The 17,481-nt window shown below is 37.8% G+C and overlaps 1 protein-coding gene across 1 annotated transcript; it reads left to right on the top strand.

The window, feature by feature from the left end:
• Positions 1 to 9,760: 9,760 nt before the first annotated feature.
• On the top strand, positions 9,761 to 17,017 carry MEPE (matrix extracellular phosphoglycoprotein). Its single transcript, XM_027064454.2, has 2 exons — positions 9,761 to 9,832; positions 14,976 to 17,017. Exons 1-2 carry the CDS (start codon positions 9,779 to 9,781, stop codon positions 16,434 to 16,436), a joined length of 1,515 nt encoding a protein of 504 aa, XP_026920255.2. The 5' UTR covers positions 9,761 to 9,778; the 3' UTR covers positions 16,437 to 17,017.
• Positions 17,018 to 17,481: the final 464 nt, after the last annotated feature.

Here is a 17,481-nt window from a genome sequence, read left to right as displayed (position 1 = left end):
GCTTCAACTTTAATATTTCTTTTAATGTTTCATTGCTTTTGTTCCTCTCATCAACTCATACAAGGAGACATGGTATAGGGAAATAAACAGAAGACAGAAAGGAGATACAGAAAAATGTCATTTGAGTACCAGATGATTATTTAATGATAGGAAGAATGGGTTAAGTGGGTAGCCATCATTTATCATTTAATATCGAATTAGGTACCTGGCTAAACATCTTGAAGACATTTGTTAATTTAATGTTTATGATGACCTTATGAAATAGTATAGTGCAGTGATTTTCAAACCTCCCTTTCAGGCTTTTTATACTTGCTACATATGTGAACCTAAGCAAGTCATTTAACCACTCTATGACTCATTGCTAAAGTCAGGATGATAATAACAGCACTTACATCATAGAGTTGCTGCAAACGTCACATGAGTTAACGGACCATATTCAGAATAATGCTTGGATCATAGTAATCATTCAATTAAAGTTTAGCTTGTTACTATACTCCTCATTTTCAGACAAAGAATTTGAGGCTCAAAGAGTTCAATTTAGTTGCATAAGCCACTGACCATAACAAACAAGTGGTGGAGTCAGTATTTAAACTCAGGTCTGTTTGACTCCAAAGCTACTAGTGTTAAATGTCCCCATTGTCAGTGACAATACCCAAATATTCTAAAATCCATGGTTGAATGGTAGTGAATCAACAGTGGCTTCAGTCCAACAGCCTAAATTCTAGTCCTAGCAAGTGTTTCAAAAACCAGCTCCAGACACTCAAAAAGGATCTGCAGAATTTGGACAAAACAAAAATAGGAATTCAGCCTAAACTAGAAAAGACACCATTCTCTCAGCTAAAGCTATCCAAGGGCTGTGTTGTTTGTTTTATTTTGGTTTTTGTCTGCTTGGGAAGTTAGGAGAAATTGGGAGTTTATTTAAATCTCATTATATATAATTTATAGTTTGTTAAAATTGTGTTTAGCCAAAGATAATTCTTATCATTTGGTTTGAATTAAATAATTCTTACATTATCATTCATTGATGCTTCACATGTAGTTCTAATGTAAATTATCCCCCCAGGTACTATAATATTTTTAGCGTGAATTATTGCAATCATTATTTTGGCAGACAGATGGGGCAAAAGAGGTGAGCAGGCAATTTCCCCAGAAAGGTTTATTCTAATATGGGTGTGCTACTTGTTTCTTGGAGAAAGTCAATGTCTTAAGTAGACCATTCTATAACATTCATATCCAAACCCAAACTCTCAACGTTTCTCCCAAAACCACTTCTGCCATTTCCCCTATATCAGTAAAAGGCAACTTCCTTCTTCCAGTTGCTCAAAACAAAAACCTTCAGAGTCATCCTTGGTTATTGATTTTCTGTCATAATCCACATCTGGTATGTCAGCAAGTCCTATTGGCTTTAATTTCAAAATATATCCAGAATTTCACCAGTTCCCCCAATCCTTTCTGTCATCACTCTGATTCAAGTTCTAATCATCATTTTCCTAGATTTCCTCAAGAGCTTCCTAGCCCATCTCTGCCTTTCCTTACTTCAGTTACTGCTCTGCCCCAAACCTCCAAGGGTTCCTTCTCACTGAGGGTAAAGTCAAGAGCCTTACAATGATCTATAGGCCCTATGTCATCTGCCATCAACTACCTTTTTGGCCTCATTTCCCACTATTGACTTCATTCAGTCTTTCCAGCCAAACTGCCATCTTTTCTGTGTCTGGAAGAAGTCAGCAGGCTCTTGTCTCTTGGGTTCTCCTCTTCTCTTTTTTCTCCCTAGATGTTCTTCTTCTCCCCCTAGATGTTAGATGTTTGTAGGTCTTTACTCAAAAGTCACCTTCCCAGGAACTCCCTATCTAGTATTTCAATCTAGTGTCCCCATGTCCCCACCCCCAGTGTTTGTCATCTCTTCTCTGACTTATCTATATATTTTACTTATTTGTCTTGTTCATTGTCAGCCTCCCCACCAGATTATAAGCTCCAAGAATACAGGATTTTTTCTGCTCCTTCACTTACTGCTGTTTCCCCAGTGTCTGTCACATAAATAGGCACTCAATACATTTTTGTTGAATGTTGCTAAATTTAATTCAGACAGAATTGAAATTATAAACTTTCTACACAAAAGGATAGCTAAGATATTTTCCACTTATGCACTTGTTAGTTATGCAGAGAGTCCTATTCAATAGTTCTGAAATCAATTTTAATTATCTGACAACATCATACACCAAACTGGGGTATTTATATTTTCTGTTTATCCTACTTTCTGGAACATTTGATAGCAGCTTTTCACCACAAAAACATTTTTAGATTAAAATTACTTTGCCCCCTATGGTTATCTGTGGGCACTGGTAACAAATTGTTTGTTAGTGCTAAGTGAGTCTATGCTGATTGGCCATTGGGAATTCTAACAAACTTTAAATTTCAGCAAAATTTGCCCAGAGACTGCTAATCCTGTGGAAGAAGCCAGGTATTCTGAAGGTAAAAGATACCAGGTAATTTGGCTCTCTTGATATTCTGGATAGCAAATAGCTTTATAATGTAGTTTACATTTTCAAGATCTATGCCATCCAGGTAGGGACATTGCTTTTGAAAATAAATGTATACTGAAAGTATTCCCTACTCAGCATAACTGTGTAATGTTTAGTGCTTTGGCTTATAAAATATAAAATGTGTTACCAAGTTCTGGAAATTATCAACTAAAATTGATGGCTTGGTACAACTTCCTCTTTGGTTTAAGTGTTAGCATTATCGAGACCCACAATAACTCAAAGACTCTGCTTTTACTCTATACCTTCACTTACAAACCAGAATAAGGATAATGTGATCATATGCATAGTTTTAAACCTCATCTGTGCAGATATTTTACTGATCAGCATTAAGTCATTTGATAAATGACTTGTGCTGATTTCTAAAATGCTTGGATGGCTAAATTATAGCTAGAATTAAGATTCTGAAAATTGTATTAATTTAGAAGAGAATAGCCTAGAATTTTAGAATATATTTAATAGTTACATTATTTCTCCAAATGAAAATTTTTACCTTGAAATATTTAAAGATTGCACAGTGTTTAGATTATTTTTCCCATTAAAAGTGTTTTCCCAAATAATCTCAAAGAGTGGTGTAAATTTTCTTATTTCTCATATTGGTTGCTATATTTCTGTGTGGTAGTCAGAAAAATACTTAATATTCATTAAAAATCAACAGATTAGTAATCCAGTTATACTGACTTTTTTTTTTCCAATAATGGCTACTTGACTTAAATGGGCCCACTAGATCCTCTGACTATATTCGCCAAAGTGTAAACATGTACCTTTATCCCTAGCTAAATGGTAATGTTCAAACATAATTTTTTGAGCTCAATATAAATTATTGTTTGCCTTTAAATCAACTACGTGTAGATTTTTCTGTAATAAAATGAAAGAATAAAAACTTACTCAAGACGGCATAGACTCTTTATTAAGAACACTGTCTCTATGGTTACATTGCCTGGGTACTAATCCCAGTTCTGCCCCCTGGGAATTCAGGGGCAAATTTATTTGACTTTCTGGGTCTATTTCCTAATCTAAAACAGGAATAGTAATGCCATCCAACTCATAGGGTTGTTTTGAGGCTCAATTAATTGAATATACAGAGAATTTTAGGACAGTGGTGGCTCGTTTTAGAGTTTAATGCATTTTAGCTACTAATATAAGGATTACGTAAATTGTTTCACTCTGGAGCCCACAGATGGCTACTTGCTCAGATATACTGCTGATGAATATAAGGACCTATATTGGGGAACCATCCTGGTAGCAGAGAAGAGTTTATTCCTCACAGTGGAGCCTGCTATGCTGGCCCTCATGTGAGGAATCTGAGTTGTTACACTAACTTATTATGAGTTAAACAAATAATCAAATTAAATGATCTCTCTCTAAAAACAAAAGGGAAAAGTTTGGGCTGACAATAGAACAATATATAAATATAAATATATATAAATAATATATATATATATTTACTTGTTATGTGTATACACACACACACATATACATTTCATTTCTATCAACTGACTTGTTTTAATAGCATTGGACAGTTTTCATTTTGACATTATAATAATTAGACATGTGAAAGCTCTCAAAGTACCTACACTTGGATATAAATTATACTTTTTTTTTAAATACGAAAATGGACAATTGGAGGAAGGATGTTTGTGTATACTTTTGTGTTTTATTTATTATTAGGACTGCAGCTCATAATTGACGTTGCTTTAGGGTAAAATATTATTGTCTTTTTGCAGAGAGTCTCGAAGATGCAAATTGTTTGTTTGGGACTCCTTCTTTTCAGCGTGACCTGGGCAGCACCAGTAAGCATTTACCAATTCAGTTATATGCATCATAGTATCTCTTGCTCTATTTTTTTTAAAGCATGTTGTTTAAATTAGTAACCCCTACTTAGTTTAGTTGTAATAAAGTACCAAGCAAACAGAAAGCATCCAACACTTGAGTGAATGTCTAACACCAAGGAGGACCTCAATGAACATGTGCTAAATTACAAAATGTCAACATGTTGCCTTTTAAGAAATGCCAAAAAGAGTTGTTTTTGAGAAAATTAATAGCCAGCCACAGTGTTTCAAATCAGCTAATTTTAATCAGTAAATGCGCAGGGACCCAAATTATAGCTAAAGAACTTCTCAATATTTTAAAACTGAAAAAAAAAAAACCCGACCTGATTGTTTTAAGGCTGACCAACTAAATTTTGTATATACATGGTAATGGAAGAAAACCAGACCTTTCCTGTAATTCTTGCAACACCCCAACACTGTGAAATGCTAATGATTTTCACTTCATCAGCAAGGCTAAAAATGGGAAAAAGGACCCCTAGGTTTAACATAAATTGAACTGCAATTTCCTTTTGTATCTTTTCTTCCCTCTGATTCACCCAGATGGGTACTCAGGATGTGACTAAATTATCTTGTGAAAATGCTGAGTGCTACCAATATTTTCTATAGTGTAGACACAGTGCTAATTAGATAATGTATGAAAAGCATCCTAGCTTTTCAGAGCAACCATTCCAGTTGGAGAGTATGGAAATAAGTAGTCATCCTGTTGCTGGAAGTACTTAAATATAGGTCTTGAGCAAGTGAGTGACCAGTTAGGTAATCCAGTGATGAGCATGAGCCATACCATCTAGTGAGGACAGCAGAAGTTGAGGAAAGCATGGCCCCTCTTAGCACATATCCTTTCACAGTCCTGTGGTGGGCTATACTGCTTAAAATAGACATCTGCCAGCCCCAATCCACACAACTCAGCTCAATCATCACCACAGAGGCATGTGCTTAGGCGTGACGGGGGTTGAGTGGGTCTTGCTGACCCAGCTCAATCCCGCCAGCTGAGGACAAATCTATTTCGAGCAACATATTCCCAGGAACAGCTGGAATGGCACCCTGTGACCATTTTCCAGTAAATGTTATGTCAATATCAATCCAGTTACCACTGGTCAAGAGAGGGAGCCAGCATCCTTCCCAGAGGGAGACACAATGCCTTCTCCATTACAGGGCCACATTCAAGCGTGGGAGAATTGCAAAGTGAATGTGGGGGAAGAAGGGAGGGATGCGTCTTTCAGATGAAAGAGGCTCAGCAAGGACATAGAGACAAAATTTGTAATTATGAATGGCTAAATGTAATGTTTTCTCCCAGATATATAGATCTCATTTGAGCAATTACCTCAATTATTTAATAATAGATTGTGGTGTCAGAAATTAAAATATACTGAGTCACTCACATCTGTTTTGGAATTACAATCCAGATTCAAACTGTAGGGGGAGAAAAGTTTTCTTCAACCCTCTTTGGGTCTGTGGCTCAGTCAGCAAATTAAACTGACAGAAACAGATTAACAGGAGAAAAGCACACAAATGTTATTAAATTTCTACATGCACATGGAAGCCTTCACAAGAGAATAAAGACCCAAAGAGGTGACCAAAGCAGGAAGCCTTTATACCTTTTAGACAAACAATTTGTGACAATTTGGTAAGACAAAGGGGTTCGGGTTAGTAGTCCAACAAGGGCTAGGTAGTCCTTATCTTCCTTAATGAGGAGGATTAAGTTAGTTTAACAAAATTTCCTGTGTATTCTTCTGATGCCATCTCTGAACTGATAAGAGTCTATCTCCAGTAACAGGAGAATTGGTTTCCTGCCTTGAGGCTGAAAAGGGGAACTTATTCTGCATTTTCTACTTCTTAATTGCCTTCAGTTCAAAATAATTTTTTTTGTTTATTTATTTATTTTGAGAGAGAGCGAACACAGAGGAGGGGCAGAGGAAGAGGGGGACAGGATCTTGCACTATCAGCACAGAGCCCAACATGGGGCTCAAACTCATGAACCGTGAGATCATGACCTGAGCCAGTCAAGGGTCAGATGCTTAACCAACTGAGCCACCCAGGTACCCCCAGTTCAAAATAACTTTTATGTCAAGCATATTTCGAGGGTGACATTTTGGTTTCCTTCAAAAATAAAACTTGAAAATGGGAGAAAAGATGGTTATTGGGCCATGCAATTCAATTAATATTCATCAACATGCAGTAGACTACAAAGACTCTAAGTTACTTTGTTGTAAGTTCATGATTATCATGAACTATATTAAAGTATTCTATCTTACCGAGTATAGTTTTTAATTCATGCGTATGTGTGTTCTATAAGAAGATTCCGAATACCCCAACCTGTTGGTTTTTTTTTTCTCTTGTTTAATATCTACCCATCTCATTTTTAGGTTTCTCTTTTCTGTAGCCTCATATTCAGAATTATTTTCACAGTGTTGATACTTTTGAGAAATGATACAATGATCTAAATTTACATGCACAAGCTAATAGAAGAACCAACATAAGAAAAAATGTCAATAATGGATTGAATTATAAAATATGCCTTGAAGGTACTTCATGTAAAATTCAGGAACATTTCCTCTTATTATTTTTTTTTTGCATATAGCAGGCGACTTAAAAATTTATTATTTTAACCCTGGAACTTTGAGACTGAGGATTCAGTTAAAATATCTCCTTCACTTCGACAACTACCACCACTTGAAGCGTAGGCAACTTTGTTTCTTCTACTGCCTATGTAGATATAAATTTTATAGCTTACAAACTGTAAAGTGCTATGTAAATATTGGTATTATTGACAAGCTAGTTTTGTTTCTAGCATGTAATGGAATGTTAGGCAGATCTGCCTTGGAGCCAAGCCAATAGCACACTTTTAGTAAAGTATTGAATTTATTTCTAAGATAATTTTATCAGTCAGCGTCCTGTCAGGAAAATAAAACCCACAATAGGGTGGGTGTTCAATAGAGGGGTTTTATTTGGAGGATAATTATAAAGTAATAGGACAAAGAGAAAGAGCAAATCAAGGGTGGTGAGGCAACCCAAAATTGAAGCTACTAGCACCCCTTGGCTGAAGAAACAAGGAAGGAGGTGCTGTTCTCTGTGCCCGGGGCGGGGGGGGGGGGGCAACAAATATAGGACCACAAAAGAGGTATGTCCATCCCAGAGATGCAACCCCAGAGAGAGCCTTGGTTGCTCTCCTTCTACCCTTCAAGCTCAAGCTAGGCCTCCCATCATCCAAACCCAGACTGAACCCAGATGGCAAAGGAGCTTGGGAAATGTAGTTTGTAGAGGTCATCCCAGAGAGAGCAGAAGTACAATATCCGAAAGGATAATTGCCTAGATCTTATTGCATAAAAATATAGAACATTAAAGTTTATTCAGGAAGAATACTTTCTAGGTAGATAAGACCTTTTTATTTCATCTTTCTCTTGAGGGTTTCTCTATGACTGATACCACCATGATGCCTGCTTCTACTTTAGCACATGCATTTAAACACAAACTAATCCCACCCATTGGTTCCTCTTCTCAAATCTGAGATAACCTAGGAATTTCAAAAATAAATAAGAAAATAAAAATACTGGGACTAAAAGAATTATGTCTGTTCTTCCACAGCAGGCTTGCTCCAAAATTCTCAGGTCCTCTTCTGAATGCTCTCCTGTGACACCTAAATTTTAGCCCCAAAGCCTGGAACAAGCTGCCTGTAGCTATTCCTTTCTAGTTCCTGGCATTTCTGCACTTCAATAGCTGCCTCTCACCCCAGGTATTCTCAAGATCTTTGGACACTTTCATATCAGATCAAGAGAAAGTATTTGTCCCGATACATAGGCCATTGCATTTTCCTTTCCCTGAAAGAAATCTCTGCTCAGGTGACTGGCAACAACAAAGTCCCATTCCTGGGTGTGATCCTAACCCTTACATACAGGGCTATGGTTTTACTCTTGCTGGACCATTAGCAACATCAGTTCTTTGTTCATACAGCAATTACTAAACTTATACAATCAATACACACATACAATCCACATTATCAGATTCTGATTTCGGTTCACTGATACTGAACAACTCTCCATGTGCCAGTGAAAACTTCTTTTTCAGTTGATATCAGAGACATCCATGCTTCCACATCTGGAGTGGCACCCCTCCCCCAGCCTGGCAATGCTCCTGTGCCTGAATATGGTTCTATAATGGAGATGGCCTTGTCTCCCTCTGGAGGAGGAATATGGGCTCCCTCTTCTGCAAGGACTAACATAAATATGACTGTAATGTATGCATCTTCTTTGGTTGGAATGATTTTCCACACTGAATAGTACAACCCAGTCAGAGAAAAATAAATGAGACAATTATTGTGTGCACAAGTGGATGAAAGAATGAATGTTTGGTGAAGTTTTATTTTTTGTTCCCTTCCAGACATTTCAACCACAGACTGAGAAAACTAAGGAAGACTGTGTGGAAGAACAGAGGGTAAACAGAATTATTCTTCTCAAATAAACCTATTTCAACTCTGTAAAGAAAAAAGTCATGAGAGGAAATTTTTAACTGTCAAAATATTCTTGCGCACTTAGAACGCAGATGCAAAATTATACAACGTAATTTTGGCATTTAATTCACACAATGTGTGATAGAAGAGAGAAACATTCTGAATTGGGATTTGTTTCTCTTCACTGTGATTTCTTTCTTCAGAGGGAGAAGTGAGTAAGACTTCTGGTGTATTATTAGCAAACCATTTTCCCCACACACGTACATGAGAACAAAACAACAAATGAGGGAGAAAGCAAAGGGCGGGGAGTTAACAAATCTTATGTTTATGTGGGGTTAGTTGTCCATATGCATCCAGAAAATTAAACAAGTACCCTCAGCATTTCATGTCACCAAATTGCAGCCTACCATGGTTTCTCACAGCAGTCTCAGAAAATTCTGTTCTAGGACCTAACAATCTTCTGTCCTTTATCTCAGCTGAAAATTACAAAGGCAAATGCTGCAAACATAAGAGAGCCTGAATGTTCATGCTGTGAGTTTTTCCAGTTAGATATCAGACATGAATACTGTAAAACCTGCATTTCTCCTAATCCTTACAAGGCCCTCCACCTAAAAATATTTCCAAAGACTCCATTTCCATTGAAATTTGGTAATAAAATTAATACACCCTGCGAGAGAGAGAGAGAAAGCAGTTGATAGTCATCCTTAGGGAAAACAGATTTACAGGCATGTAGAAAAGAAAGGGACAAGTTTTATCCTTAGAAGCTGGCTGATACATGCTCTCCTATGGTTATAAGAAGCACTACCATTTGTCAGAGGCAGAATTTGACTTCACCTAAGTTAAAGAATGTCTTGTACAACCAAAAAGAGAACCAGAAAACTTAATATGATATAAACACATCTTAATATAATGTTATGTCTTTGTAGATAACGTATAAAGGCCACCATGAGAAACATGGGTATTACATGTTTAAGTATGTATACACATCTTCTGGGAGGAAAAATCACACTGACATAAAGGTAAGCTCAATCTCTGAGTGAAGTTCCTTATCATGCGCCAAACTCTGGACAAACCCTAGGGGAAAACCATACAGGAGACAAGTTTACTTTTGATTACTCTGGGTTTCTGTCTGTGGCTGGTGCCTTCGTCCTTTTCCCACAGTCCCTGGCTCCTTAAGCATCTCTGCTATAGAACTCTGTGTTCCAGAGCTTTCCTGACACAGATGGTTCACTCCTGCCCTGGCCCAAATCCTGCCCTGCTTTGGGACCTACCCCTGCAGATGTGGTAATGTGGACCCCCAATGCCTGTGCCTTTTTCTTATTGCTTCTGAGTAACACCTGGTCTTTTATAAGGAAAGTTTCTGAGCATATTCTATCATATGCTCCAATGGTGAGGTTAGATGGCTATTGGAGAAATCATTTTAGACTAAAGAGTGACATGCTTTAGTTCCCCTTAAATTCATTCCACTGACAACTCCATCTGGGTCAGGATGCTTGGAAAAGAAAGAATAAGGGCCTTGTCCCTGGAGTGGGACAATAATTCTTTTCATTCAGTCCCTTCTTGCAGATTCATTGGCCAAAGAGCTGGAAACAGCTTAAAATGCCATCAGCAAAAGGACTATTTACTGTTTCCAAATCTGGTTTCGTTTCTCATGAAAGTAGTAGTTTCTATTCAGAATGTTATTTTGTTCTGCTCGTTATTCTTTAGATGGCATCTCTAAAACTAACTGCCTGTTACATTTGTTATATGGAGTAAATTGAAACTTATTTGTGGTAATCAATATATGTTGAGCTCTTCCTGTTGTGCAAGACACTATGTGAGATAAAATAATTGAGAAAAGTTAACGCTTTCTCTCCAGGAACTTAGAGTTAGACAAGAAAAAAAAAGGCGCTCATAAAAGTCATTATAACTCAAGACAGAATATGCAAAGTGCTGTGGGAATAGTACCCCCAAAACCATGCTTCTAGGGACTTGGAGTAGAAAAAGATCAGTTCCTAGCCTGGTGTTTAAGGAAAGCTATGTAATGGACATAATGGAGCTGGGCCTTGGAGGATGAGTAGAATTTGAGCAAACAAGTAGGTGATAGAGGACACTCTCCACAAAACTCCACAAAAAGAATACTATGAACCGGGGAATGGAGAGAGAAAAGCAGAGCATAGAAAATCTCCAGCCCACTGATACAAGAACCATCATGTGGTCAGTGATGCAACCAGAAGTCATTTAACATAACAAATGTAAAAATGATTGACCGTCACATTCCACAGTTTAAAAGTTGTTTCATGTTTTCATTTATAAAAGAACTCTATTCAGTCTTTTGTGAAATGCACACAATTAGTATACCTGCTACTGTTTTTAAAGCTTGATAGCACCAAAAAGAAAACAAAACTTCCCATGCACAGTAGGGAGAGAAAAAAAATAAGAAGAGATTATTATAATTTGTTGATTTGCTAATGCACATGTTTAACTCAAATAGCTATATTCACAATGAGCAAATGAACTTGATTGCAAAGGAAAATATAAATGTCCACGTAAAACTAAGACTCAATGATTTAAAATAAGTCAAATGTTTAAAGTACTTTTTATCCAGAAATAATCCACTATAAAGTTTGTTTCTATTGTGTTTTTTCCTCATAGAAAAATCTTAAATACCCGTGCTCTTTGCATAGTGTACCTACTCTCAATGAGTGCTTGGCTGAGGGATCAAGAAAGACCATTTGGCACCTCTTGCCTCCTGTTTCACTAAATGTGATTCCCCATTACCCTGGCTTCCCTGAATGTGGGCTTTCGATGTCCTTTATCTTCCCTACACATTTGCTCTGTGAGGGCAAGCTTCCAGCTGACTACACTGTTTTCCTCCAACTGGGAGTTCTCATGTATTTTCACATATTTAGTTAATACATCCAAGAAAATGTCCACATGCTCAACAAGAGCCAACAGACTGAAGTGGTGGCCAAAAAAAGGGGGCGGGAGAGACAAAATTAAGCTGCATTAGTAAAAACAGGGCTGCTGCCAGGGCAAGGAATCTACTAGATGCTGTGTGCTCTGGGCTGCTCAGGCTATATCAGAGTCTGGGGTTGTTTGGGACCCCACAGGCTAAAGGAGATCCACGGTAAGATGACAGGACTGAACATAGTGACCTAATAATTGACAATTGCAAGTGTCAACTTGGAGAAGAGAAAGCAGTGAGTTTGGAGGAAATCTTAACTTTTCAAAACATTAGAAAGTTTGCACATGAAAGGAAATAAATTAATCATTATTGTTTTAGGAAAAAAAGAAATACTAGTTACTAGTTGCAGGTTAAAAAAAACTTGAAAAAATAGAATATAATGAAAATTAGAATATAAATGAAAAGATCTCACACAAAACATAACAAGCAGTTAGCCCAAAAAGTGTTCAAGGAGGGAACAGCTGACCATAGGTCATGAAGCCAGGAAGGACTGATACTAGGTGACCCTGAACGGCTGTGATGCCTATCTCCAACTGAATATTGCTTTTTCAAGCTCAGGTTCTACATTCTCACAACACCAATATGTCTAAAAGTAAAGCCAGTATCTTTTTCTCTTGTCTTCATTTTTACAGATCAATACTGCAGCCCATTATCGTTATTAACCTTTCCTCTATTTGGGCACCAACAGAAGGTTTTTTCTTTGTAATGTTTTCATCTGGCATTACCCTAATCCAAGTGATTGTATCTCAGGTGTGGGCATTGCAGCATCCTCCTAACTGTTCTTTCTTACTGCTGTTCCTCCTAAACGCTGATTTTTATTGTTAGTCCCTTGCTCATAAGTCTTCACTAGCTCTTCATTCTCTGCAAAATAAATCCAAATTCTTTGCCCTAGAGACTCAGGCTCTACAGATCTCCAGCACTTTGTAAGTCTGTGAGAGCCCCAGTTGGAAATGAGGTCCCTCCCCCACTCCTCCAACCCCCACCCTCTATGCCCCTACAGGACTATTGTCTCTGCCATTCCATAAGTCATCAGGTATTGCTTAGAACATGTGGCACTCAGCCCAATTTCTTACATGTTCCAGCCCCTCAATAAATATCTCTTATTCTTCATTTTGTATTACTTACCAGTTCAAAGGCCTATGTCATGGTGTTGTCAATTTTATCTTACGCTACGATTTTGAGGTGAAGAGAAAGTATGTTATTTGTTTCATCTATCATTGCTCTGTTGCTCAAGAGCTCCTACCCATGAGTTAATGGAAGGGGGGAGGGAGCATGCAGAAATTAATTTCAATTCAACCTGCTTAAACTTAAGGTTATTAAATCACTGTAATAGTTCTTTAAGTAAGTATTTTAGTTTCTTTTGGATAAAAACATTCAGATCCTCACTCTCCCTCCTTTTCTAAGGTGGCATACAGGCATATGAGACAGTAGGATATGGCTTACATACATACCCCCTACATACCATATACCATATGAACACACATGGGTAACACCATAGTGGAGGGAAAGACGTGGAATCCTCAGACATGCGTGGGCAATGCTGCTTGACCACTTGTGTGCTTCCTACCCTGCTTGTATCCTAAGATGAAGTCTCTGGCTACCATCGCTTAGGATCAGTATAGTACAGTCTTATTTGGGGCCCAGTAGTGTTTCAGCCTCTCTTGGCTTAGACCCCTCTATGTCTGAGTATGTCTCACTTTTGTCCATAATGTGTATGCTCCATCTACATTGCTCCTTTTAGAGTCACCTCATTCCCTCCACAGTGACACCTTCTGGAAAGCTCCTGAACAGACTTGCAGATGCTTCCATATCTAGCCTGTGCCACAGGGAAACTGTTGAGTGGCATGGGCAAAGTTGATCTCAGCCCCTCTTTTTGACCACCTTGTTCTGCCAAGCTTATTGCAACTGAGCTGCACCCCAGGTTGGTTAAATACAGCCTATGAAGCAGCATCTTTGCAGACTTCCCCAAAAGAAGGATAAATTGAGATATATGGATAAACACTTTATTTTTCTTCTCCACTTTCTCCTTTCATTCTGTTATCATTCAGGGACATTCCTTGTCCAGATCTCCATTACTTAAACTTTATGATCTAGAACTGTAGTTCTCAAATGTGGTCTACAGACCAGCAGCTATCAACATCAGCTGGGCAATATCATTAAATGCAAATTCTAGAGCCCCACTCCAGGAAACTCTGGCCATTGGTTTCAACAATATTTGTTTTAGTAAGCCTTCCAAATGGTTCTGATAAATGCTAAATTTGAGAACTATTGATCTAGACTATCCAATTTGGCTTATTGCATGACAAGCAGGGAAGAAAAGAAAATTAATGAATCCTTTTTTCTGACAATGACTGGGTTTGGAACACTGAAAATTCTTTGAATGTCAAAAACTTAGTATCACCTAGATTCATCTATTTGTCTATTTTCTGAAAACAAGGAGAAAAAAAAATGAAAAGAAAATCTTCCTTTAGGCAGATAAATACCTCTGAAGACCAGGGCAAGAGCAGAGAGAAAGAATAATTATTTTTTAAAACATGAACTACATTTCACTTGCAATGACTTACTAGTCACAAGATGAGGACTTTTTTTGGCTAAAAATATTGCTATAACCAATTTGCATTTAAACATCTTAATATTTGGTGCAGTACTCATAAAAATTTTAATAGTGAACTTTTCACTTTTAGTCTAAATATCTGTCTTTGTCTCAACAACAAACAATGTTGTCATTGAAATTTTAGCTATGGTTTCAATTTCTTTTATTTTATCAATTATGTCTCTATGTTTGAGGAGGACCGCTCTTGAAGCATATGCTCCTTAAATTCAGGTCCTCCTTCAAAATCAGGACCTAATCTACATTTCCAAATTTATTTCTTATTCGTTTCTTTAGAATTTCTATATCAAACCACAGTTTTATTCGTATTATCTTTCAGATGTTTCCTATTTCCAAACATTTAAATGTGCCACTTATTCTTAAAATATTCTCCCTGCTTTCCTACCATATATCTGGATCCTACCCATCCTTCCAGCCCTGCTCATTCTTTGTCCATGAAACTTACTTTGGCCATTCCAGAATTATCTCTACCAACAAACCTCTATTGAGTTAATAGTCTTTCTTTTAAGTATGTGGTGGGTAATTCTTTTTAAATTGCCTAAGAATTACTAAATTTTTAAAATTTAACATAAAATAATACTTTATGTTGAAAATTACACTTTAGCAGGAAGAAAAGAAGAAAGACAGTATTGCTCATCACAATTCTGGTAAAAGAAGAAATCAAGAACCAGCACCTAAAGAAAACATTGTCCAGGAAAGAGAGAAAAGCTTGTCCATTGTTGGAGCCAATGAAAATAATCAAAGTAGCAAAACCCAAACTCCTTTTGAAAACAGACAGGCAACAAATGAAGATGATACTATTAATAACAAAGAAAATGCCCACAGTGACCAAAAGAGATACATTTATCCTGAATCCACTGGGAATAATGGGGTTGATGATGGAGACAATGCTATCAGCAAACTACGTGACCAAGAAGAATATGGTACAGCTCTTATTAGAAATAATATGCAACATATAATGGAGCCAGGGACTGTGACTGAACTCTTGGCAGAAGAAAACAAAGAGAACCAACACAGAAATGTTCTAAGCAAAATCCCAGCAAGTGTGAACTATGTTAAAGTCCCCTCAAAAGATAGGAAGAATTATCAAAGAGATCCCCAAGCTCAGAACATTCCAGTTAAAAGCAAAAGCACACGCCTTACTCAATACAACACTGACTATTCAAAACAGCTCCCAAAACTCAAAAAAATCCCCAGTGATTTTGAAGGCAGTGGTTACCCAGATCTTCAAGGGAGGGGGGACAATGATATCTCTCCTTTCAGTGGAGATGGTCAACCTTTTAAGGACGTTTCTGGTAAAGAGGAACCTATTGGTCCTGACCTAAAAGGTGCAGATATTCAAACAGAGTTTTCTGGCCCGAGTGAAGCCGATGCAAGAGGACCAGGTTACAATGAGATCCCAGAAAAAGAAGAAAATGGCAGAAATACCATTGGAACCAGGGATGAAACAAGGAAAGAAGCAAACACAGCTGATGTAAGCCTAGTAGTGGAGGGCAGCAATGACATCATAAGTAGCACCAACTTTAAGGAACTCCCTGGAAAAGAAGGAAACAGAGTAGATGCCAGCAGCCAAAATGCTCACCAAGGAAAAGTAGAGTTTCATTACCCTCATCCACCCTCAAAAGAGAAAAAAAAAGAAGGCAGTAGTGATATAGCTGAAAGTACTAATTATAATGAAATTCCAAAAAATGGCAAAGGTACTAGTAGAAAAGGCACAGAGCATTCTAATAGGAATCAAGCAATCTCAAATGAAAAACAAAGATTTCCCAGTAAGGGCAAAAGTCAGGGCCGGCTTGTTCCTTCTCGAGATCTAGATAATGAAATTAAAAATGAAATAGGTTCCCATAATGGCCTCAATAATGAGGGGACTATAATAACACACAGCAGAAGAAATCATTATGTTCCCCACAGACAAAATTCTACACGGAATAAGGGTGTGCCACAAAGAAAAGGCTCCTGGGGTTACAGAAAACCCCATTCCAGTAGAAGGTTTAGCCCTCCTAGAAAGCATGACAGTAGTGACTCATCTGACAGTGGCAGTTCCAGTGAGAGTGATGGTGACTAGCCCACTAGAAGTTTCCAGCAGGATGAAAGTTCAAATACCTAGTCATCTATGATGGGACGAAAAAGGAGAGTCACCTGAGAGCAGACCAGATGAGGAAGGGCAGAGCGGACAATTGAGTAAGCCAAGAAACCTGGCCTCCTCATGAGATTTATTGTTATCATAATGGTCACAGTAAAAAATTCAAAGTTATGACGCTTTTCTTAAAGAAGAAAAATTAAGGATTTGTGGAATAGGAGTCATTTAAAAATGGTTTGTGAGTGTCACAAAAGCCTTCCTTTGTTGTTTGCTCTATAGATATGAAAATCAACAATCTCTCTCCTATGATAATCTGTAATTAAATAATCTATAAGAAAGTCTGCTGTCTGTGGTGCTTCATTTCAGAGGCAACAAGATTAGTTCGGTTTCTGGCAAAGGCAGTGTTATGAAGTTAATCCCTTGAGTAAATCTCAACCATTTTCCCGAATCCCACTGTGCTTATGCCAGCATTTCCTTCTTCCTCTGCTCCAGCGAAGATACCCTGCTTCACGTCTCTCTACACTCCCTTCCTCTGTTGTACATTTATAACTTCTTATAAGGCAAATTTTAGCTCCTGAAACAAATTTCCACGTTATCACTTTTATTAGTTCTACCTCCTTCCAGACAAAGAAGGGGATGGGGTGCAGAGAGGAACGGGGACAATCTGAGGAGAGGACAAATGCAAAGCCTAGACAAAAACTTACTTTGGCAGATGCATAAATCATTTCCAGCCTATTTTGCTTTCCCAATCTTTCATATAGATGCTTTCCCAGCTAATGGCCTTATGACATTGTTCTGGAAATTCGACCCAAGCCACCTGGTAAGGGAGGGATGTGGAATTCTGGAAGGCTTTTGCTCTTCCTGATAAGAAAAGCTTATACAGCTAGTACCATGCTTCCTCCTTTCTTACCCTAGTCTCCTTTGCTTGACATTAACATGATGTTTGGAGATGCAAAGGCCATTTTGTGACCATGAAGAAAAGGCATGAGATAGCAGAAAATATACATATTGGTCTCTGCCCCCAGTTCCT

This window comes from Acinonyx jubatus, chromosome B1 (genome assembly GCF_027475565.1).
Source record: "Acinonyx jubatus isolate Ajub_Pintada_27869175 chromosome B1, VMU_Ajub_asm_v1.0, whole genome shotgun sequence".
NCBI classification, from domain to species: domain Eukaryota; kingdom Metazoa; phylum Chordata; class Mammalia; order Carnivora; family Felidae; genus Acinonyx; species Acinonyx jubatus.
This window is presented reverse-complemented; position numbering and strand designations above follow the sequence as displayed.

Excerpts from the sequence above, each read along its gene's own strand:
- MEPE (XM_027064454.2), top strand. The coding sequence starts at position 9,779 with ATGTTTAAGTATGTATACACATCTTCTGGGAGGAAAAATCACACTGAC. Across the intron at positions 9,833-14,975 it reads AAAATCACACTGACATAAAG|CAGGAAGAAAAGAAGAAAGA; the intron begins GTAAGCTCAATC and ends ATTACACTTTAG.